Genomic DNA, 19,144 nt, shown 5'->3' on the forward strand with positions numbered 1-19,144 from the left:
CTGCAGCACTGAATTACTCTGAGACTGTTCCTGAGGAGATGAAGACATCAAGGCACAGAAATCATGGCAGAGAGGCAGAGCTGATCTATGCACAGGGTGCTGGGCCAGTCTGTCCCGTAGCTGCTCCAGAGCCCAGGAGTGTCTGCTCTCCACATCCAGGAGGAAAATATGCCCTGAGAGCTGCCAAAAGTGTGGAACAAGCAGCCTCAGACTGCCCTGATCCTCATCACCAGCACTGAATGCCCTGAAAGCCAAAGGCAAAACTGCTTCAGAGATGGGCAAGCTCATCAAGCAGGTCTGGAGGGGAAGGAAGCTGCTGAACAGCTGTGGTGTGACATGGTCACCCCAGGGAGGGGACAGGGCTTGGCCCAGTGTGCTCAGAGTCTGGGACAACAAATGTGGCCACACTTTGTGGGCTCTGAGGTACCAAACGCCAAAGGCACGGAGATCCCTTCCCTATTGCAGAGGATTTTGCCTTTGGATCCCAGCAGTAAGCCCAGCTTCCTCTTGTATTTAAAGGTCCCCATCAACCATGGTGCTAAAACCAGTTTTCCCCCTTGTTAGGTCCTGAATCAGAGTCACAGGACAAAGGGACCTGCAACCCTTTAATAATAGAGCACACAGGAGCTCTGACTCCACCTCATTCCAAAAGGCATCAGCCCTTTCCCTCTCCTGCCTCAAACATAACACACAGCACAGGGGTTTCAAGAACATGTTTAATGATGGCAGTTTCTACTGAAACACATGAAGTCCATTCAAACACAACCAATTTTTCCTTAAAAAGAAGCTTTGGTCACCATGACAAATTCTTTTTAAAAAAACTTCAAAGCAATTGCACAAAATTGAACACATGGTCCTGATACCTCCTCACACACAAACTGCAGCAGCAGAAACTCATCTAACAAGGAAAAAATCTTTAACAAAAACCACAGCCCTCCACCCTGCAGAGATTATACCATGTACATGGAATTAGAGGGAACAGTTATGAACAAAATGTTTGACTTAATTAGTGTCTAAGTTTTCAAGCTTCATTAGTGCCTGTAGACTATTACAAGTAAGTTTGGTCTTAAGATAAACACCAGGGGATCACAGAGTCAGTGTGCTAAACAAGTGTTTGCAGTCATCTCTGCAACTTACAGGGAACAAAAGAGGAGAAAAATACACATACAAAGCTATCTGTGTAGTTAGTTCTGCAGGTAAGCATGGCACACTGATTTCTGTCTTCTCAAGTGTAATCTCTGGTGACAGGGCTGTGGCTGGAGCAAAGCAGCTGCAATTCTGTGCAGGGTTTTCCCTCCACATGCACAAAGGGAAAAGCCTCTGACTCACAAACTCGGTTTGCCTCAGCCAGGAGTTGGAGGATTCTGTAAGCAGTAAGTGAGCTACAGACAAGACAGCTGTAATAACATTTCTGTTTCCATTTTCTGTAACAAAAAAATATGCCTTTTAAAATGCTCTTGAACAAAGCAAGTTTGACTACGCAACACAAAATAGCAGCAGATACTAAGACACGTTACAGTCACAATCAGATTAAATCTGCAGTGTAAGATACACAGGACATTAAGGTAAAAAACTCATGTAGTGGTTAATGGCTATTTCTTCTCTGATGAACTCCTAGAACTACCTGAACCAAACAGTTAAAATTATTAAAACTATGTTTTAAACTGATTTCTACAATTAAAAAAATATTCATATATATACTATTAGATGAGTCACGTCAAGTGCTCTTAAAATCTTAACTAAATATAGCTATAGAATATTTAACCAGACAATTTAAATCACATACAGCAAGTTTTGTAGAGGTAAACATTGCCTCACATTTGCAACAACAACTGAGTATCAGACAAAGCATTTGGATTACTTTAATGACTGTGAGCAACTGGTCAGGTTGACCTTTTATTTCCACCAAGCAGCTGCTGCTTCCCTATAAGCACTTTTTAGCTTATGGCACACAGTTTGGGACTTCCTCAAGGAGCCAGGAAATCCCAGCTGCTGTTGAGCACCTCCACCTTCAATACCTGGTCCCTGTCCACCATTGAGATTTGGCCATGTTGTGAAAATAGTGAGATTTTTTTTGTTTTTTGAGCTAAAAGCAAGGGGAGCAGAAGGCCTTTGCCAGCCTAACTCAGCAAGTGACCTGAAGCTGCTGGAAAAACTGATTTCAAGAACCAGCTTGCTCAGAAGGCAGAAGTGCCCTTCATGCTTATTTTCTCCTCATCTCTCTCCTACACAACTTGGTCTTGCCTTTTTTTTGTGCAAAGGGATGGTTTCATTCCCTGTCTCCACTCTGAGAGTGCCTGATGCTCAGCCTAATGAGTGTGGCAGGAGAGTGGGCATGAACACGTTGCCATGGTGCCTGCACAGACAGGGCAGCCACCTCATCCCCTCCCCTCCCTCCACAAATGCCAACAGAAGCTTTTAACCTCCCTCTCTCCTCCCAGCATCGCCACTTCTCCGACTCCAAAAGGGCTTGGTCTGCCCACAAAGTTCAATTGCCAGCCTTCACTCTTGCAGCCCTGAATAAACTCGGTATTTCCTTCTGGAGCATCCAGCCTAGAGCCTGAAACCTGTTTTACTGAGGTGAGGAAAGAGCTCCAGACCTCACCTGAACCTGCAGCATCGTTCCACTCTCTGCTCCCTGTGGATCCTGCCAGCCAGAACAACCTGCCCAGCCCATCCTCACCTCACAGCTGACATGTCAAATATTGCTTGGTAACAGAGGCACAGAATGACTCAAACTATTCCATGAATGAAAATAACAGAGCATTTTATAGTGCCTTGATGACTAATATTAACACAACAGTCTGCTTTGGGATTTTTCCATCCAGGCTGAGTTGGCTGTCTGCAAAGCCTTTGCTGAGTCACAGCTAGGGGAAAGCAAGCTGTGCTATGGCAGCTGCTGGGATGAATGCACAGGGCTGCTGGAAAGGAGGAAAAATTCCCCTTCACCTCCTTTTACTGACTGAAGGGCCAAGGGGAACCACACAGAACTGGCGCAGGTCATGGTATCATGACAAAGCAGTTTGGTTTCTCAACAAGCCTCAAATCTCAATAGGGCTCTAAAAAACAGATAAAAATCCCAGAAGTGGCAGCCTGCTGCAAGGCTGGTGCTTTGCCAGGAACTGCAGTCTCCTTGAGGGACTGCAACTGGGAGAGGGTCAAGCAAACAGTGGGACAATCCTAAAACAATTGGAAAATATGCATTCACCAAGAAAAGCAAGGTTTCAGCCAGCTTAAAAACCCAAAATAGAAGGTGTTAAGGAGTGCAGTAAACAGTAAAATCTGAACTTCATCTGTGGTTACTCTGAAGGAAAACCACAAATGAAGAAAGTAACCCAGTTAGGTTTGCCCTTTCTGCCGCTGGCCTGGAATGCCTGGATGCCTGTGGTCTCCCAAACCCAACCTTTCCAGATGCTGCAACCCAATTCCCACAGTGTCATCCCACAGCTCTGACCTCTGCAGCACAAAGCACAGCAGGGAACAACAGCTAAAAATCGTCCTTGAGTTAAATGAGCTTTGTCAAGCAGGTAGTAAAGGAAAACTTCCAGTTTGACAGAATAGGATCATTTACATGAAGCTTCCATGAAAAATAAGACATGTTCTCTCTGCAATCCAATCATTCCACATGAGGACTTAACTTTGCTTAGAAAAAGGTAATGAATTGTAGACAAGTTACAGTCAGCACAGGACAGTACAAAACACTGGTTTTACTCCCAGTGGAAGGGCAGAAAATTACAAAAATATATCTTCTTTAATCCAAGATTGTTGTAGTTTAGAGCATGCCTGATTCTTCCTATTTCCCTGTGGTCTCACTTACTGAAGTTGATCTGATCAGAGCTCCTTGGGACAATGAGTGTCATCGTGAAAACTTAGTGCAATTGTTGTTTAAAAAAAAAATCAGTAGCAAGTCAAGAAAATTTCCTACATGAGTCGACCTCCCCACCCCTTCCCACCCAAACCCTACACCAAACACAGTGTGGCATTTCAGCATGGCTTGCATTTTTACCATCTTAAGTCCTAAGTCACCTCTGTAAGGCCCAAAAATACTTCTTGATTTTTTTTTAAACACATGATCCGTTTAACAGTGACTGAAGTTTAACAGTGACTGAAGTGTTGAATTAGGATTTTAGAAAATAAGTCCTTGGTGCAGCTTGCTTTAATCTTCCTTGTCTTCCTCCTTCTGCAGAATTTATTTAGAGTGTAAGGAGCTGCACCTTGTAATGCTTTGGTGACACTGCAGCCCTCCTAAAGCAAGAGAGCCCGGTTTGCAAAGAGGAACTCTGGTCATTCCAACGCAGGAGCTGGGACACCAGGGAACCAAATGGTGCTGTTTGAGTCAGAAGATCCACAGCCTGCTGTACAAACAGCACCTCGAGGAGGTGCAGAGATGAAAGCCTCCCCTTTCACAGTTATGGGTTCAGCAGGTCCCTCGACAGCAGAGTGACGTCTGGCAGGGCACTGACGCTCCACGGAGCTGCTTTACCTGGAAAGCAGAAGAATTAATACAGCTGGAGATTTGCAATTAAAATTACTCACAGGCAGAGATGAGAACCCACGTGTGAAGTGGAGAAATAAAATCCCAACGGGCACAAAGGAAAAGGCAGCATCATTCACTGGGATTGCCACCGATTCCAGCAGTTTGTGTATCTGGTGGCAGTGATGGGATGTTAGTGCCATGGCAGAGAAGAGATAGCAAGGGAAGACAAAAGCAGAGTTAGATGAGGGAAAAGCCAGATGCTGGAAGATCCTGTGGTCACTCACTGTGCAGAGCAGAGAAGGGAATGTGCACAGGGAGGCACATGAAACCACATTCTGCACCTCACAGCTTTTACACACCAGTGCACCCCTTACCCATCAACACACACGGACCATCCTCCTTGCTATGGATGCTCCTCCTGACACCCTAACTGCCTCAGGGTTCAAAAAAAATCTTAACAGGAACCTGTTACACTGCAGGAATAAGGCAAGAGCCCTCCCACAGGACTGCGAGAGCAGCAGAACATGGTGTGCTCTTCAACAACTGTCAAATAGCATCAGGAAAGAACTGGCCTTCAAAACCCAGCCAAAATTGCTTTTTGACTATCTCTTTTTCTCCCCTGCTGTAGACCTATGGGAAATCCTTAACAGCAGCACCAAAGCTTTGGCAATTTGTTGTATTTATAGTGAGCTGCTGCCTGTGTTGGTGATTTGCACCCCCTTCAGATGAGGATAAATGATACCCCTCCATTTACACACAACTTGTCACTGCTGCCTGCTGGGGAAAAAAAAATAAGCTGCTATAAACCCCAGTACAATTCACCTGGCATCATCCAGAATTGCCTGCAGCTTTCACTGGAAAAAAAAATCCATTAGAGCTGCTCCCTTGAGAGTGAACACCTCTCAGTAACAAACAGAACAATTCCATGCTCCATTCAGAGCTGCACACACAGCCAGGATCTGGAAAGGATGCAATCCTAGAGAAGGCACCAGGAGTGTAACCCGTATTTTACAGAGACTCCCAAGGCTTGGGTACATCAAAGGCTGAGCCCTGCAACTGTGCTGAAGATGTTTCTCTACAGTTCAATGCTATCAGTGCCTGGAAAAGGGATGAATCCAGGATCCAGCCCTTACATGTGGTGTATCTTTCCTCTAAAACATCCTGCAAGCTCTCAAAAGCCCTTTAGACCCACAATGGTCGAATAAATATTCCTGTCCTCTTCCCTCAGCCTGCCACTTCTCCTTACACATAAATCTTTCTACTTTCAAGAGCACTTTGGAAGATGCATTCCTAATCCACTTCTGCGTTCGGCCGGTGCTGCTGCTGCTGCTGCTGCTGTTAGAGGAAAAATGACAATCCACAGGGAAAACAAACTGAGGAATTTTACTCAGCCGACAGGAAGGACAGAGGCTTCAGTCTGCCCCAAGAAAAACTTTCTATCAGTATTCATTTAGGAGCCTGACACCAAAACTGGCATTTAAATTCCAGGTTCTTTCCCCAGCTCTGGGCTGTCACACGGCACATGTGGCCCTGGACAGTTGTGAAATTCCCCCAGCTGGGCCCAGCAAGCGAAGCAGGAGCAGAACTCGCTGCCTCCAACAGCTGCAAGTCAGCAGGGAGAGAGAGGAGCCACTGCTGGTATCCCAGATTACTGAAGTGCTTTCAAAGCCTTTCATGTGCAAGGCGCCGCGGAATTTATTCAGAACCTGTTTTCAGTTTCCTATTGAAGCTGACAAGAAATCCCCCAATGAGCCTCGCTAGAGTTAATAAGCTTAACAAGCTAACAATTTTATTTACCTTTTCAGAAACTGGTTCTTTTTGCAGCTGTTTTAATCTCTTTTATTACAGAAAATAAGCGGAGTGCTCTGTGGTGGGGGATGGACACCAGTTTGCTGGGGATGTTTGCCTGTAACCTACTTTACTTCACTGCTCTCTACTCAAGTGTCCCTGAGTGCCAAATGCCTGATGAATCCATGGCTGAGCTCCATCACAGAGATCACAGAACCCGTGCAAATTCCCCCTGCCCTCCTGAAAGAAAGAGCTAAAGGAGCAAAGAGGAGAGGGAAATCTTCAAATCAAAATCTATTTGTAGGATGAGAAAAAGCACATATGGAGAGTGGGAATCTAGCTTTCCACTAACTCATTTTTGAAGATGTGCACCAAATCCCATCATAAAACTTGAAAAACTATCTGACATCTGGGAAATTATGACCAATATAGTTCATATGGTCCAGGAATCAACTGGACAAGAATACTTTTTGGCCTTCAGCACAGACTGAATTAGTGATCAAGAAGCAAACACTCTTTCCATTGCTCTGTTTGCTTTCCTGGTGTAGCTTTATAGCAATTTCAGAACAATTCTGGAGCTATTTATCCAAATGCCTCTCTCAACAGCAGAGCAAATATATAGAGAAACATGCATATTAAAACAGTGGTTTCCACAAAGCTTTTTAAGGAGGTATCAATGTCCAAGTGATCTGGCATCTTAAGTCTGTGACAGTCTTTGTTTCATACTTTTCACCTCTTTTCACACAGAAATGGTGCCTGCAGGATCAGAGGCCATGGACAGAGCTGCTTCCCTGCTACTGGAATGAGGTTGCAAAGAGGGGATCTGATCCAGCACACATTTGACAGAGGCAGCAGTGGGTGGCTTTTGCATCCACAGAAAGGACTCTGTTTGGGCAAGATTTTGAAGTGCTCTCATTAGTCTGCCTTACTGGAGAAAGGTGGTTATTTCTTGTTGCTCCACTGCCCAAGGGAAGCCAGGGGGGGAACTACTGGGAGCCTAAAACTTTAAAGCTTCCTGAAAAAAAAAAATGGAAAAAAATAGCAATGACCTTCATCCAACAGCCCAATTTACACTGTCTGCTGTTCTTTGATGCCTCGCGTAAGACTGGAAACAAATCTGCACAAGGACAGAGCATTAAAGGAAAGAAAATTAACTGCATGAGAACCAATTGGAGAGGTAAATGTCGCTTCTCCCCTGTTGCTGCTCCACACCAACTGCCTTTTAATTAGAGAGCTGTTTGCATTACATGGGGAGAGAGCACAGAATCTCAATTACTCCCCCAAATACAGATGCAAGTGCCAGCACGGATCTTTCAGCAATGGGAGGGGATCTCAAATAAATCAGCTCAGAGCCTCCCACACCATGAATACCAGCCTGGGGGGCAAGGACTGAGGCAGATATACCAAGAGAAAACCTGTTAGAAGTTTATCCCCTGACTCCCTGTGGGCAAGTGTGAGCTGCTCTTTCTGCAGCTCTATCCTCCCCTTCCCATCTGAACACAAGCACCTATGAAAAAAATCCTGAATAGTTCAATGGTCAAACTCAGCAACTCCAATTTGCAAAGGAGTCTCTTTACTGGTGACAGGATTTGTGAACTGTTTGGGATACACTCTCCAAGCTGCACAAAGGAACCAGAGAGCTTGACACCTTCCACAGCAAATGTATCCTCAAAGAAGCTTTCCCAAAACCAGCACTGCTAAGGGGCTGTCTGTAAGATGATCTTCCCCTCCAAAATGAGTAGCTCTGTTTGAGCTAAACAAAAGAATTCCTGAAACAGCAAGGACTGCAAAAATCGTGCAATTTAATAGCTGCTGCACTATGGCAGAAAGGAGGAATTCCCACAGCTGAAAAGAGGACTGCTTGGCCAAGAGCAGGGACCCAGGATGAGCTGATACCTTCAGTGATAGCAGCAGAATTCCTGCTCCAGGGAAGCAACACCAGACAACACAAACACAGCTCTCAAGAGACAAATGGTCTCCAGCAAGCCCTCTTTGTTCATCCACTGCTTCACTTTCAAACATCTTGTCCTGAAGCACTGCCATGATTGAGATTCTTCTGTTCTCACTCTTTGGGGAAAAACCCTCAGATCGCATTTCCAAAAGTTCACAGAGAAAGTATGGAGTTAAAAGGAAAAGGGTGGGACATGGGGGCTGTTTAAACTCAGATCTCTGCACTCTGGGTTTAACAAAGCTTGATCACAAAGTACAAACTGCACAAGCTGAAATTATTAGAGCAAACCCAGGGCAGCTACAAGGAATGGCAAAAGTCAGGTAAGGACTGATAGGAGTCTTCTAAATCATGAACTAATTGTTTACACTAAGGCTTGACTCACACCCTTCATTGTTTCATGGCTCTCAACTATTTCCTGATTTTTATAGAGAACTAATGCAATAATATGGGAAACAACCAAGTGGAGCATATGGTGGGGTGTGGTTCAGATGTTGGCACACATGTGCTCAGAGCAGATGTGGTGTTCCCCCTTTTCCAAAGTTAGGAGATGGGCAATGTGAGTAAAGTCTGTAAAATCACCAGTTATCAAGATCTGCATTTTTATAATTAGGAGAGCTTATTTCAGCCAAAGTGGGACAGATTTTCAAGCAGGCCTTATTTGGATGAGAACACAACTTGAATAGTGTGGATGGCTTGATGCAAACAAAAATAAAAGATGCAGATACCCTGATGCCATAAATCAACAAGCAGCATCTTTATGTGCTGAGCTGTTGCCATAAATCTTCAGGCCCAGAATAGGCAGCAGAACTTTGGGGTTGTCACACCACTTCCATCTCAAAAAGACAAACATATTTAAGGAAAGTTTGTTGCTAAGGGGTAACTGCTAACAGCATCACTGAGGGCACACAGTCCTCTGTGTCACAGACCAATCTGGTACAAATCTTGTGGAGATTCATTCTGATTTCCCTCCCAGGCTCACAGCCTGGGAAAGAAGCCCTGGATCCACAACCCTTGATCCACAGCCCTCCATCCAGGGTGAGCACACAGGAATGACTGCCAGCAGCTGCTCCAGAGGGGAAGCTCAGTCTGTCAGACCCTGTCAGCTATTTGGGACACGTGTACCCCGTTGTGCTGCTCTGCAGGGGAAAGAGGAGTTCAGACAGCCTGGGCAGTGACAGGGTTATTGCAGGAGCAGGGGACAACAGAGCCCTGCTGGGAATAGCCCTAGGAGTGTAAAGGAAAGGGAAAATGCTTGGGCAAAGAGGGAGACTGTGACTGCCTCATCCCTGCCAAGTTAGCCCAGCAGAGAAATAAAAGAGCTGTTTTCACTAACAGGAGCTCAGTGAGCAAGCCTAACTGGATGGATGGCAGCAGTACCTGTATTTCACATCAAACACTGTTGAGTCTTCATCCTCATCGTCTTCTTCGTTCAGAGGAGCCATTTCCACCCTCTCGGCCGGGGTGGTGATAATGTCGTACTTCCTGGTCTTCTTAATCCTCTTGCCAGACCTGAAACACAGAGGGGGAAAACACTCTGTATAAAATGCATTATACAGCATTCCTTGGAGAGGTGAAGCTGCTCCCAGCAGCTCTGTTGGATTCAGACCCCCTAAGAGGAACGCTTCAGAACCAGCCCCTGTCCCCTCCTGCTGCCTTTCCAATGCCCCTCTTGGTGCCTGTGTGTGGAGCAGCTCCTGGTCAGCTGCAATCCAGGTCAATGTCAGCCCTTCCACTGCTGACAAACCAGAGGTGCCCTGGCACCCAGGGCAGGCACACGAACGCTGCAGCCACCACGTGCTCCTGCTGCCACCCTCAATAAGTGAGACATGGGCTTAATCAGCTCAAGCAGGCACTGGTTTAGTGAACGTGTTCAGATGAGAAAGCACAGGTTAAGCCCTGCTGAGCCATGGGAATGTTCTAGGCAGGATTAGGAGCAAGGAGGTGATGCTGTCTGGGTACAAAATTGCCTGCTTTCCTTGCAGTCAGGCCAAGCTCAGGACTCTCACAGCAACAACCCTGAGTCTCACTGAAGCAGTTTCAGGCTCCATCTGTGCAGGTGCTATGAAAAATAATCAACCATTGTTCAAAGCTAACTGTGCCTACTGCCTCTCCTCCCACAAATGCCAGCCTTACCTTCCTTTGTAAATGGAGATACACACCTGCAAATCCCACCGTTTTGACAGATCTATTTTCTAACACTTACTTTCAATTAATAAACACTTTGTGTGTGGCTTTTCAATGTATTCTCTGCCTCTAGCTTGAATTGTGAGGGTCCTTTTTTTTTTACTTCACCTACTGTTTTCATGTATACTAGGAAGGTCACACTGCTCATGCATGAATGCATTTTTGTGATTATGCATTCAAGAACATGTTGATGTGTACTTGGCCAGCCTTCAGGGAGAAAAGTGGATGGTTTTGGTTAACAAAATGCAGAACTTTCCCCTACTCCTCTTAGTAAACAAAACTGCTACCTGCCAAGCATGACAAGGGAGCTGGTGCAGGCACAAGCAAGCAGCCCAGCAGAGTTTTGGTAATCACAGCTCTGAGCACACCCCGAGTGCACTTTCACCATCAAGAAGCCGTGCCGTGGCACATCATGCAAGGTGTGCCAGATTCAAAAGCACAGCTTTTGCCTCAAGAAGACTTTAAAACAGTTCCACAGCACTGCAGAGACACTGGGACTCCAGCCCTGAGCGTGCATCTCCACCACAGTGGTCCCTTCCAAGCTTAAAGTTAAGGAAATTTAAATCAGTGACCATCTCTGATGTGGAAATCTCAGTACCTCTGCCAAGCACTGCTTTTGGGCAGTAGTCCAAGGCTGAACAAACAGGTCCCAGCCCTTGGGATGAAGCAGTTTGCATTTCCTCCCTGTTCTAAAGGCTGGGGTTGCATCAGGAGTGAGGAGAAAGTCACCTCCTGGTCTTATCTTTAGAGCTATCTGTGCTGCTGTGTCACGCAGAGCACGGGGTGGTTTGCTCTTTTACTGCTGTTGTTGAAACAAGTGATTTTATATCCAGTACAGGAGGACTCTTAACCCAAACACTTCAAAATCCTTTTGAAACCACTTCTCTGTTACTCTGCTTCCCTTGCTAAACTAGCAGCAAAGTGACGCAGGGAGGTCTCTTCTCACAAGTAAAACATTGTTTTTACATGAAATATTTACTCATGCTGGGAAGCCTAAACATAGACCAAGACTAAGCTGTCAGAACTGACCAAGCACAGCCTTACCACTCTGCACTCACAGGCTACAGGGGGTTTCCATGGGTTCCATTTAAGATCCTGCCCAAGTATCAGGCCCACTTTACTGAGACCCCTCCTCCCACATTCCCTCCATTAGAAAATGTAACTTGTTCCACAGAGTTCCTCTTAAAACTGTTAATAATGTAGTGGCTGAAGAAATTACTGCAGAACAGATATTTTTAGAAATAGGAAACTAGAATCCTTGCGCCTCCAGCCATTAATTAGTCTATTTGGGCTACATTTTCAAGAGGACCTGGAGAAGAACTCACTGTACAGTGACCTATTAATCCTCACAACCTCACTTAATGATGGTGCTCATCTAGGATAGGGAAGAAGCTCATTTGGCTGCTGGATTTTGGCTAAGCTGTTACAACCAGTTGTTTGCCATTGATAAGGCAGAAAGGTCTTTCTTTCCCTCCCACCCCTTTCTCAATCCATTCCAGCCCAGATTATCTAGCTAATTTGCCATTAATCTGCTTTCCAGCAGTCCGTTTTCTCATTTGCTCATTTGCACAGCTCCCCCAGGCTTCATAAATACCAGAATTACCCGAGCTAACTTTGCAGGAAAGCCTTGGGAGTTTCCCTACATGCCTGTCAGGAAACTGTTTCCCATTAAAACTCCTGAACCTCAGTGGGATCCCTGTAACCATCAGCAATGACAGCACGAAAAGGAAAAGCACTTTATTCAGCAGGTGGGACCAGGCAGCAGAGTCAGCAGAGCAGCACAGGGCAGGAACTACAGAACACAAATGTTTCATGAACTCTGGAGACCTCCTGCACAGGATCAGGACACATCAGACCTCATGGGCAAACAGAGCATCTCCTTTCCAGCCACATTCATTTTGTGGGGTTTTTTTTAAAGCAAAAAAGAAGCATGCTGGAAGCTGTGGGCAGAGTGTGGCCCTTGCACAATGACAATGCACTCCCTAGGGTAGAAGTGGTTCCGAGTAGTTTAGCACAGAAAACCATCTTCCACTTAAAAAATCCTGTTGCTTCTGCTGATTCAGCCACCCCCTGTAATTAGGAGGGAATGCTACAGGTCTTGCCCACAGTTATGAGGAGGAAAGAAAACCTCCTCAGAAAGGCTAACTGGGGGCATGGATATGAACCTTTCACTGCAGACCCAGGGCTGAGGCACCACACATCACACCAGGGTCTGCCTGCTCCACCCCACATCCCTCTCCAGACAGCAGGGAATGACACACAGAGAGCAGAACGCTGCCTTTGTGGCTGTACTTTGACCAGGGGCTATTTTGATCAAGCACCAGTCATATGCAGCACTTCATCCTCCTTTCTGAGGCATCATGTGGTGGGCTAAGTGCTCGAATCAACTCACTGGTTCATTGTATTATTTACGCCTCTAATCTATTTTAGTCCACAACCCTGACATTCAAAGATTATTCTTTTCCTGACCCAGAGAGAGAGAGGTCTCCGCATTTTTTACCTCCTGCTAAGAGATGTAGAGAGAAAGGACCATCCCCTAGCAAGAAAGAAAGAAAAAAAACAACAAAAAAACCCCAAATAACTCAAAAAAACCCCTTATCCCTTCCAAGTAGAGTGCTTACTGAAAGTCTTACTAAGCCAGTCCCTCCTAGAACTGCAGCAATGTTCTATGCAGAATGGAATCAGGACTAGTTTATTTCATGTTAATGGACTCCCTTAGAAGTTAAAAAAAAAAATGGAACTAAAAACCTCAGGAAACTCCAGGCTTCCTACCAGCTGATGAATTAGATCAGCAATATTGCATTCCTGTTGATCTCTCTGGCTATCTCTGCTCTCTGGATGGTGCTGTACACAACAAAGTTGAAGCACTAAGCCAAGTCCTCATGTGTTTTCTGGAGATGGCACATTTCTGGACTGACAGGACAAGGAGGAATAGTTTCCAACTAAAAGACAGCAGGTTTAAATTAGATATTAGGAAGAAATTCTTTTACTGTGAGGTGATCTTTGAGGTCCCTTCCAACCCAACTGTGATTCTGTGATTCCATGATCAGTGCTGCTGCCTGCCCACAGCTTTCAACATAGGTCACATATATATATATATATATATATATATATATATATATATATATTTTTTTTTTTTTTTTTTAAGGCTGGATATTTGGTTGATTTGGGTTTTTTTTTTTCCTCTTCATTTAACATAATTTAATTTGAGCTTTTCTTCCCTGTTGCTAGCAGGAACATAAAGCCTTGTCTATGCTGGAGTACTGTAACTGGTTATAATGCAATTATTTTAAATCAGTAAAACTCTCTGGGGTTAAGCCTTGGATGGCCTGGAGCAACTGTCCAGCTCACAGAACAAAGGGTCTTGTATCTTATGATCATATGCTTGAACCTCTCTCCTCAACCTCATTTATACCAGTTTTGCTATTACTGGAAAACTAAGCTTAAAGTGGAATTTGATGAAGAAATCAAAATTGAACAAGAAGAAAAAAGCCAACGCAACAAGATGCAAAATAAGCAGGTAGCTTTTCTCTAAAAATCTAGATATACAGCAGCCTTTCCAGCCTGGATTCTGTTTGATCAAGACATGATGCAAACACTTACAGAGTTTTCTGCAAGTAAAGCTTTGGGTTGCTCTCAGCTGGCCCACTGGAGCAAAAGTAACTTATCAGCTTTCCCTAGAAGGCACACGGTCCACCAGCACAGTTGGCCACTTCTGAAAATTTGTGTTTTTTGTGAGCTGATCCCAAAAATTGCATTGAAATGGAATGAACTGAGCTGCACCAGGGGAGAGCAACAGGGCAGAACACGGAGGTAAAAAAGCAAAATCCAAAACTCAGATCAAAGAGTGCATTTAGCCACACACAATCTGTTGCTGCGTGTCTTGGTAATGCAAACTACCCAACTACGTGCTTGAGAATAACATGGAATTTGGTTTGTTGTGGAAATGGTTTTGGGTTGGGAGCATGCAGAGCCCACGGCTGTAGGAAAGAAAGCAAACCCTGGACTGAGCTTGCAAAAAAGAATAAATAAATAAATACTATAGCAAATTAGAGCTTGCCACATGCAGACAAACAGCAAAGTCTTGGCTGGCCTTCACAGACCCCAGCAGCCACAGAGAGAAAGGAAATTCAGACCACTTTGGGTGACACCACATTCTGAACCACACAACCATCAGATGAATTCAGGGCATAGCATTTCCAAAAGGGATGAAAAGGAATCTCTGAGTGCTGCCTTAAGAACTGAGCTGAAAGCGGGAGACAAATCTATTCCTACTCAAACAAAAAAGGGAAATAATATCAACAGAAAAATATGTTAAAATGAGATGTAAATAAAAAATAGAATGTATAAAATATTAATCTGATGCCTGTGACGAGTATCTGGCCAATCACTGGTTTACTTAATCTCTACAACTCATACAAAAGGACAATTTACTTCCAGCAACACAGAATAATTTCACAGTGAAAGTTTAATCAAAGATTGGATTTCAGCAAAATCTCTTTAATAGGAATCCATGACTCTTCAGAAAAAAAAATCAGAATGTTTTTGACTAAGTGTGAACAAAGCTTGTATTCTGATGGAGAAAAGCTTTACATTTATTGAGGGTAAATCCCTTATCTCTTCTGCAACAGAATCTCCACTGATCTGTGTTGTCAGCTACAAGTGTGACGCTGTACAAACATACCTGTTGGTATTCTTGCCTCGTTTGCAACTGGGATAACTGTTTACAAACAAGTGCTCTGTCAGATAAAGAAACATTCTCAGAAGCCAATAGCTTCATTTTCCACTTCCCCAGCAGGTTCTACCAAAGATACATATGACATCTCAGAGGGTGTTTAACATATCTTTAATGCTGCATTAACTCTGATCAGCTGTATAATGACGACTCTGGCATGGGAGAATAAATCCATCCTTCCCAAGGTGACTTTAACTTGGACTTGTTTTTGCTGATAATGGTATAGGGAAGGCCTTTAAAGGTTATCAGTTTGCCTTCTTTGGCTACCAATATTCAGCCAGGTCTCCTTGACACAAGATATTGCTTCATACTCAGAAGAAACTGTAGCAAAGAAAATAAACTCCCCAAGATCACACGGAACTAGGAGTAGAAAGTGCAGAATGAAAAGCCTTAGTTATAGACTTCCTAATTCTAGCTCATATAATCTCTACCAATTCTGCTGTTTGTATATGACAACTCTGTACAGCTGCAAAGCAGACATATTGATTTAAAAAAAAAACCAAAAAACACCTCTTCAACATTTTATTGGGCTCTCCCAAACCACATCACTTTATGAGCACATTTATTTGCATTGCCTGTGCCAGCTGCTGCACACGCTTAAGCAGAATACAGTTAAATGTCAATTTCTTCAGAAAGTAGCAGCCCTGATCATTTCGGTTTATAGACCACACTTTGGAATACTACCATCGTCAACGCTGCCCTTCCTACACGGAATTAGCTCAAAGCAGGGGATGCAGAGCATTCAGCCATGCACAAAGGAGCTGCCTGAAGACAGAACAAGGAAGAATGGGCCATCTCCACTTGTTTAACTGCTTCTGTCACCTGAGCCATGGCTTCGGCGCCGAGCGCCGGCTGTTCCCGTCTCTTTCCGGCTGGCCCTGCCCAGCAGCCGGACACCGAGCTGTGACACCGAGCTGTGACACCGAGCTGTGACACCGAGCTGTGACACCGAGCTGTGACATTTGGCCATCTGGGCCCCATCTCCGGCTGGGCTTTGTGTGTCCCCATGGCCAGGCTCCCCACGGCTCCCTGGGCACCAGCGTCCCACGACCATCCCCGCGTATTCCCCGCTGTTCCAGCGGAGTCTCCCGCGCTCCGCTCCGTGCCCAGCCCAGCCCCACAGCGCGGGTGGAGAATCCCATCGGGAGCCCAGCTCCGGTCCCGATTTCCTGCGGGAGCGGAGCGAGGCGAGGCCGTGCCAGGCCGGCAGCCCCGCACGGCTCCCCAGGGACCAGCCACACACACCGGGCTTTGAGCACATCACCAGCAGGTTATATAATGCATGACTATCTGTAAGATACGTATGATATTTATCAATAATAAAGCAAATACAGGAGGGGTTTCCCCCGTGCGGCCCCTCGGCCGGTGCCGCCGATGGCGGGTCGCGGCTGCCGCGGGCGGTGCCCACCTGAAGACGCGGAGCAGGAGGCAGGCGATGAGCGCGGCCGTGAGCGCGCAGGCCCCGATGACGGCGGCTTTGAGCGCGGAGAGGTCGCGGAGCATCGCGGGCACGGGGCTCAGGCGGGCCCCGCTGTGGTTGCCGGGGCCCGGCGCGGCGGGCGGGCGGCTGCCGTTGCCCGCCGGCGGCTCCAGGCTGCCGCGGGCGGCGGGCGCGGCGGGCAGGAGCAGCGGCAGCAGCAGCGAGGCCGCGAGCAGCGGCAGCGGGGCGGCGGCGGAGCGCATCCTGCCCGCTCCGGCTGCCCCGGCTCCGGCCGCGCTGCACCGAGCCCCGGAAGGCAGCGCCGGCCGGCCCGGCCCGGCCCCCGCCCCCCGAGAGGCGCCGCCTCCCGCCGCAGCCGCCGCCGGGGCCCCGCGGCCGGGCAGAGCCGGGGCCGGGCCGGGGCCTCCGCAGGCTCCGCTCCCGGAGCTCCCGCGGCCTCGCCGCCGCCTCGGGCCCCGCTGCTGCCGGGGCCGGCGCTGCTCCCTCGCTCAGCACGAACAGCTCTTATCAGAGAGGATGCAAGGGGAACGCGATGGTGGGGAAGGGTCTGGAGGGGCCATACGAGGGCATCATTTGGTTGTTCAGCCTGGAGGAGAGTGAAGACAGAGCCCATCGCGGGCTGCAGCTTCTCCGATCTCTGCGCTGTGTGACCAGCGACAGCACCCAAGAGAACCTGGGGGTCCGGGGAGGCTTAGGATGGGTATTGGGAAAAGGTTCTTAACCCAGAGGGTGGTGAGCACTGGAACAGGCTGCCCAGAGAAGGGATCACAGCACCGAGCCTGACAGAGCTGAAGCAGCATTTGGACAACAGTCTCAGGCACAGGGTGGAAAAGTTTGCATCTCCTGTGCATAGCCAGGAGTTGGACTTCGATGATCATAGTGGGTCCTCTCCACAAAACTCTCTGTTTCTGTGATTCTGTGGCCACTTTTAATTGCAACACACAACATCGGCCCAGCTGCAAAACAATCGCAGGGTTCATGCTGCCATCAAACAGGGCACAGACCTCCTGAGCTGCTGGGTCAGCACGGCCCAGCTGCTACATCAACAATTCCTACATCAGATTTATGTCTTTCTGCCTTTTCGCTGATCACCAGGGCTCTGCTCCCAGGGTAAGGTATTTACAGATCTTTCACATCTTTAAAAATGTAAGATGTGAGAAAATCTCAGCCATGGTTCTGCAAACCATCCTGGGGCACTGAGCATGTGAGTGGTGCCGTCAGCCAAGCCAGGCAGGGAGCATAAATCATAGAATTATAGGAATCAGAGAACATCCTGGGCTGGAAAGGAATCACAAGGATCACCCAATTCCTGGCCCTGCAGAGGACAGCCCCCAAAATCCCACCTGGTGTCTGAGAGCATTGTCCAAATGCTACAGGCTTGGTGATGTGACCACTGCCCTGTTCCAGTGACCAACCACCCTTCTCTAGATCATCCACCATCTTCATGACCCTTCTTTGAACACTCTCTAATATCTAATAAAGATATCTAAAATATCTTCAAATAGCTAAAATTCTAAATATCTAAAATGTCTTTAAATATCTGGATTAATAAAACACTCTCTAATATCTAATAAAGGCTTTATATCCTTCTTGTATTGTAGCACCCAAAACTGCAGACAGTGTTTGAGGTGAGGGGTAAATGAGGGAGCAAAGTGCCTGTGCCATAATACAGCCAAAACCAACTTTTGCTTTCAGTGTTCAGTATTAGCAAGAGCATCATTGCTGCTAAATAATTGTATGTGGAGAGAAGGGCACGTTGGCACTGAAATGATGTGAAACAAAGGGGGAAGATGAAAGAGCTGATTTCTGTCCTATTAAGCTCTGCACTTCACGGCTGGCAGGGCAGGGTGTGATCGATATTATATGTGTGACTAAGCCGTGCAGGAGATGACAGAGGTGTATTTCTGCAGGCAGTGTCCCCCCAGAGAGGTAGCAGTGGAAGAATGCCTGGTTCATTGGCCTCCCTGGCCAATTGGGATGCTGTATCAAATGCCACCCACTCGGTAATAAAAGCATCCTGTGTGTTTTGCAGGAAATTCTTTGCATGAGGAAATTTTGACATGGACACTGTGCAGAAGGCCCCCTAGACCGTCTGAATTGGGCATTGTTCCGAGTTTATTTCATTGCTGACTTTTGTGCAGTTTCCCAGTTTCCAGCACGGGGCCTTGGTTTATTTCTGTTCAGAAAAAAAAAAAATAAAATAAATAAATCAGTAAAAATTCCATCTGGGCAGGAGGTCAGTTTGGTGGTGCGGGCTATTTCCCAAACGCTGGTGTGAGCGCTGCTCACATGAGTTATCATTTGTAAACACTGACCCTGTTGCTGGCCCTGCCTGTTCTGAGATGTTTGCCAGCTGCTGCTGGCCTCTGGCAGATCCCTCTGGCATTCATCCTGGCAGAGCAGGAGGGGGAAGATGAGGATGAGGGAAGATGTGTAAAGGACTTCCAAAACAAGAATGACCTCCTGCAGTTTGAGTGAATATATTGGAGGTGAAGAGCCATTAACAACACGATTTTGGAGAGCATAATTTGTTTCAAGTGGCTTCAGGACTTCTTGTTTTGGTTTGGC

The 19,144-nt window shown here is 46.5% G+C and overlaps 1 protein-coding gene across 1 annotated transcript; it reads right to left on the minus strand.

Annotated features, from left to right (window-relative positions):
* Nucleotides 1-702: 702 nt before the first annotated feature.
* Nucleotides 703-16,818, minus strand: FAM174B (family with sequence similarity 174 member B). The gene is made up of 3 exons (XM_058033093.1): nucleotides 16,544-16,818; nucleotides 9,594-9,725; nucleotides 703-4,483 (listed from the first exon to the last, which is right to left on the minus strand). The coding sequence occupies exons 1-3, from the start codon at nucleotides 16,816-16,818 to the stop codon at nucleotides 4,480-4,482; spliced, it is 411 nt and encodes a 136-aa protein (XP_057889076.1). The 3' UTR covers nucleotides 703-4,479.
* Between the last annotated feature and the right edge of the window lie 2,326 nt (nucleotides 16,819-19,144).

The sequence above is a fragment of the Melospiza georgiana genome, chromosome 13 (assembly GCF_028018845.1).
Source record: "Melospiza georgiana isolate bMelGeo1 chromosome 13, bMelGeo1.pri, whole genome shotgun sequence".
Classification (NCBI taxonomy): Eukaryota; Metazoa; Chordata; class Aves; order Passeriformes; family Passerellidae; genus Melospiza; species Melospiza georgiana.

Coding starts and splice junctions, on each gene's coding strand:
- FAM174B (XM_058033093.1), bottom strand. CDS start 16,818: ATGCGCTCCGCCGCCGCCCCGCTGCCGCTGCTCGCGGCCTCGCTGCTG. Junction 9,726..16,543: donor CTCCTGCTCCGCGTCTTCAG/GTGGGCACCGCC, acceptor TCTGTGTTTCAG/GTCTGGCAAGAGGATTAAGA.